The sequence below is a fragment of the Sinocyclocheilus anshuiensis genome, unplaced genomic scaffold, assembly GCF_001515605.1.
Source record: "Sinocyclocheilus anshuiensis isolate Anshui unplaced genomic scaffold, SAMN03320099.WGS_v1.1 scaffold106, whole genome shotgun sequence".
NCBI classification, from domain to species: Eukaryota; Metazoa; Chordata; class Actinopteri; order Cypriniformes; family Cyprinidae; genus Sinocyclocheilus; species Sinocyclocheilus anshuiensis.
The window spans coordinates 985,835-991,185 of record NW_015542347.1 but is presented as its reverse complement, the minus strand read 5'-3'; the positions used below and the strand labels follow the sequence as shown (position 1 = coordinate 991,185).

The 5,351-nt window shown below is 36.8% G+C and overlaps 1 protein-coding gene across 3 annotated transcripts in view; it reads right to left on the bottom strand.

Moving 5' to 3' along the window:
• Positions 1-431: 431 nt before the first annotated feature.
• LOC107691427 (POU domain, class 6, transcription factor 2-like) overlaps positions 432-5,351 on the bottom strand; it is a 116,223-nt gene continuing 111,303 nt past the window's right edge. For all 3 annotated transcript variants that reach the window (XM_016490017.1, XM_016490018.1, XM_016490019.1), the window contains exon 10: positions 432-1,775. In XM_016490017.1, coding sequence (XP_016345503.1) covers positions 1,271-1,775 — 505 coding nt within the window. In that variant the 3' untranslated portion in view covers positions 432-1,270. The remainder of the gene's footprint in view (positions 1,776-5,351) is intronic.

Here is a 5,351-nt window from a genome sequence, read left to right as displayed (position 1 = left end):
CTACTTTTATTTTCATTTGGAATGCTTGTTATACAGTATAAGAACTATACAATAAAAAGGATAAGAAAAAAAAAACAATTCATAAAATTACTCTAAATCTAACTGTAAGATGGGCTGAAGGTTTGTAGGATGGTGCAGTATTTGGGACATTGATTCTTTGTTTTAATATATCAAGGTGTATATTCAGTCAAATGTTTTGATTTAATCAAATATGTCCAAAATGAGTATTTCCAGTCATTTCCATCTGAGAAAGTCTGACTTTTTTGCACCCAAAAACCTTAAGCACCAAAAATTAAAAAGACACAGACTAAAGATAACTGGCATAACCCAAGTGAAATCTTTAAAAGTAATTAATCTCATTTACTTGAAATCTTTATATGTAAATATACTGTATATATGTATATATTTTTTGTCGAGCATGACAAGTAAAATAAAACCGTAACCCTTTGCTTTTAAAAATAAAATCATCCGATCACATGAAAAGGATAAAATGGTTCAGGCCAAGGTATGACATACAATGTCCTTGTTCTTTGGCTAGGAGACTTTGGCAATACCATTAAATAGCTTTAATTACAGCTGCAACGAATGTGGATATCTGTGGCATGTTCACTGAGAATCTCTTTGCGAAATATTCCTCCCAAGTGCACTCTTTCATGACGGATGCCTTAATGTTTATGAACAGAGTGAGATGACACATTTGACGATGGCCTTACAGACAGCAGAAATGTGACAATTTTGAAATAAACTTCTCAAAGATTTTTTTTTGTTTTTTTTTTTGGAACTTGTGATTTCAATTTGGTGACAGTTTATCAGAAATATTTACATTAAAAACCCAAGTGATAAAATAAGACAAAGATCAAATGTCACACCCATCTACCCCATCACATGAATCTTTTTCTTTCTTTCTTTTTTGTTTTTGTTTTTTTCCCCAGTAAAAATGTAAAAATGTAAAACACATTTACAATTAAAAAACCTCAGGTATCAGATGCAACAAACTTTGGTAAGTAGTTTCTTCACCATCCTTGATTTAAACAAGGTCCTTGTTCTTTATTCCTCACAATCTGCTTACGAGTCAGTACTATAATTCTCATACAACTCTCTTTTTTTCTGAACTTTTTTGGTTTTTGCTTTTGTGATGATAACACTGACAAATATTTCTTTTTGCCTTTGTTGACAGTTCATCCAGTCGATGGTGCATCGGATAGCAATCGTCCAGGTCTTTAAGTCCACAAAATCAGAAGCGTGTTCGCCTCATGGCGCTCGTATCAAGCTAAGGGTGTTCATCCATATTATCAACCAGAGGGTCCATCGGTGCGACCGGCCCGAGCTCGGCCGGTTTAAGCCTCTTTATAGTGTTTTTCAATGCTTGCCTCTTATTGCAGAACCAAACGCGCACCACCTCGCGATCATAGTTCAGTTTCTCCGCGATTTCCGTCATCTCCTGACCGGAGGGGTGAGTATTCTTCTCGAAGTGGCTGTTGAGGATTTCCAGGGCCTGCGGCGTGAAAGAGGTCCGGCGTTTGCGCTTTTTGGAGGGCTCGCTGCCGATAAACTCGGTCAGGTTCTGCATACCGGAGCGATGGCGGGCTTCCGCCTCGGCCATCCAGCGCTCCAGCACGGGCTTAATCTTCTGGGCGCTTTTTGGGGTGATGTCCAACTTCTCGAACCTGGCAGGATATAAAAGGCCAGGGTTCAGTTTGCCTGTCAGACTGCTAGCTATAGTGTTCTCTTGGGCTTCCTGTGGTAGGAAAAAGTGGCTTCTCAGGATGGTGTGTCTGGGGGAGAATTGAGAGAGAACAAGCTTACTCAAGTGCCCAGACCGGGTGAGGGGTTTCCTGTCTGACCCAGTTGCCCAGAAGAAGGGGTCTCTTGGTTCAGGCCGCCAATGGGACAGAGTGTTTCATGGCTTCTACCGCATGGCTTCAGCTGTTGCGTGCTGGGAAATGATTTAATCTAAGCCCAAAGAGCTAGTTTGTACATTCCAGTACAGCATGTTCCTTCATGTGTTGCTTTGATTGACTCTCTGTACCCATGATGCATTGAACCAAGAGGACTCTTCCATGGGCCGGTCCAAAAACAAACAAGCACCTGACTGATATCATAAAGAATGAATTCATTTAATGGCCTTGCATTTGTCTTGTCTAGCTCTTCTGTACAATTAGATCCACAGATGGCATCACATACAGTACGATTAGGAATTCTATATTCTGTGAGAAATGTTAATACATATTGTCAAATAAATAACACAAGCATGCAATAAAACATTAGAAGCATTATTAATTCACAAACGGTTTAAATTATTCACTCAAACGCACACACATTTTAATACACTTCTCCAACTTTTCCGTCTTCCTCAAGCCACCCTGATGTTCATTTAATGTTTAATGCTAATACATTTTCACCTTCACTTTTGAATATGTCTGCAAGTTTATGGGGTCTCCAGGGAGGTAAATCAGTCTAATATTTAGGTCTTTGCTAATGCTGCAGAAACTTTGCTTTCTGTTAAAAAAAAAAAAAACTACTGCTAATATATTCCTGGTAACGGTACACTAGTTAGTACACTATGTGGCTTTTTATTTCGGTTTTCACTGAATTATGGGAATTGTTTTGAATTGTGAGTGGACAAGATTTTGTCTTAAGAAGGTCATTTAAAAAGCAAAGAACAAAATAAACTAACTGTGCCAAATCGAAATTTTAAGAAGGGAGGTGGATATATATACACAAAATCATTAATAATGATTAATATTATATTCATTTTATTTTTAGTATAATTAAACATTGCATCTATAATTATGAATTCTTTCATGAATATAATAGAAATTATTTTAAATTTAATGTTATAACTTATAATTCCATAATTTTATATTATATTAACAAACAAATATATATCATTTTTTCAGCCTTTGGGCCAGATTTACTAACAGCTAGCACCAGCGCAAACCATCTTTTGGCGTTAAAATAGTACTGTCAAGATTTACTAAAGAGTCAGTGGACTTTCCTCGTCAAAATAGGCTATATTTTTTTCACAATTTTCTCATTCTATATTTCTGACGTTACAAAAGCGCCTCCTACTGGCAGAGAATGAATGTTCATTTTCAATTATCCAGTCTGTAGTTTTTGTTCAGATCAATGCGAAAATCCACCCACATAACCCCATTTTAAATTAATATAATAATTTATACTTCTGGCTCATCCCTGGTTTAAACGCTCAATTGTGAGGTTTATCATTTTATAATTTATTTTATTTTTGTGAAAACCTGTATCTCAACTGTAAATCAGTTGCTATTTCGTGGTCTACAACATGAAAGAAAGCCATTATAACATGTACATGAAAAATGTAGAAACATTGGACACAACTATGGGGCACCATTGTGCAGCAGCAAGCATCACAACAAAAAAGGAACCTCAAGGTTGATCTAGGAAAATGTGTGCAAATGTATAGGGAAATATAGGAAAAAAATCCTATATTTTGCCTGGGGCCCCCAATTCACTAAATCCGCCCCTGCTAAAGACGCGCAGTGAAGAATTAGCGCTGAAAAGGCATATACACAGTTTTTTTTTTTCGCCTGACCTTATTGAATTTGCATTTGTAGGTGTTTCCCTTTCAGACGCAAAATTTATGAGAGGAGAGTATTAAAATGAATCACGCAACGCGATTTACTAATGTTGCGCTCGTCAGATTACTGCTATTTGCACCATTATTTAACGACCAAAAAAAAGCATGTCTTAAACTATTTTGCGCTTCAAATGGCTGCATTTGTTGTTGCTAGGAGGAGGCACCGCAGAGAACAGAGAGCTTGTGGTAGAAGACAGAGAATTTTTTTTCCACATGTATGAATTTATTTGGAATGCCAGAAAAACACATTATCCGAATCTGAAAATATCCTTACGCTAATTTGCGCTGCACTTAGTAGATTGCGTTGGTCATTATGGAAATGAGATGTGTCTGCTTTCTTTAATTTGCGTGTTGTCAGTAAATCACCCGGATTGCCGCTGTTTTGGAATTGCGCTCTCGTGCTAATTTGCCCTGTTGAGTAAAACTGGCCCTAGGTATTTAACATATCGTTGAGCCATGGTTAAAAAAAAAAAGTGGTCTGTCTCTACTTGATGTCAATGTAAACTCTGAATCAAAACCTCTTGAGAAGCACCGATCTGATCTAAAGCCTGTATAACCAGCCACAGAGTGTATAGTTACAGAAGATCCATAAAAAGAGCTTTTGTCTCCAATGACTCCACTGAAGACTGTGGAGTCACTGGGGAGATTTCCAAAGTGTGTCTATACAGACTTTAATGGAGAGATGTTTCAGTGAGTTTCCTGACCTGCACTCCTATCCAACACATGGACATCTGTCAGGCAGACAGAGAAAAGCCCAGCTGAGAGAGGGGAGAGAGGTGAACTACTGCTCTCTGAAACAACACATATTCTCTCTTGGTCCTGAACTCCTGGACAGGCTCCTGTGAGGAGGCCTTTGATGGAATCTTAACTGGCATTTGAAAAGACGCCTGAAGCGGGGGCAAAGGCCCGCGCTCTCCCAGGTCCTCAAACGCAAAGACGTTTTTTTTCAGCACGGAGATGAGTGACAGCACTCTGTTAAATCCAACCGAGCAGGAAACAATACCGGAGTCCAGGCATATGCCAACTTATTTATTAAGTCATGTTTTATTCAATTTCCTAATTTTAGATCCTGTTCACTGCAATAATACTAGAAATAAGTGAAAATTTTCAGCTTCTGGTTGGAGAGAGAGAGCAGGACATATAATAATGCTAATGCAGGTGGAACAGGAAACAGAATCAACAAAAATCAAAGCCTTATCATAGTCATATAAAACTGGGTTGGGTTGTAGCAGTAACAATATTATTATTCTTTTATTTTATTGTTGTTATTTATTTACTCATTTATTTTCAGAAAAGGAGGAAAGAGCAGGGATAATTGTTATTGTTCAATAATTGGTCAATAATAAATGTGACATTGGTATACACTTTTAAAAAGTCTCTCATACGCATCAAGGACGAATTTATTTGATCAAAAATACAATGTATTGTGATATATTATTAACAGATTAAAGGAACTGTTTTCTATTTGCATATATTTTAAAATGTAATTTATTCCTGTAATGGAAAAGTTGAATTTTCATTACTCCAGTTGTCAGTGTGATCCTTCAGAAATCATTCTGTTATATGTATAATGTTTAATGTTGTGCTGCTTAATATGTTTATTTGAGAAAGAAATCTTTTGTAACATTATAAAATATTATTGTCTTTTTTAAGCAATTTAATGCATTCTTATTCTATATACATTCTATATATATGTGTGTGTGTGTGTGTGTGTGTGAGTGTGTATATCTTATTA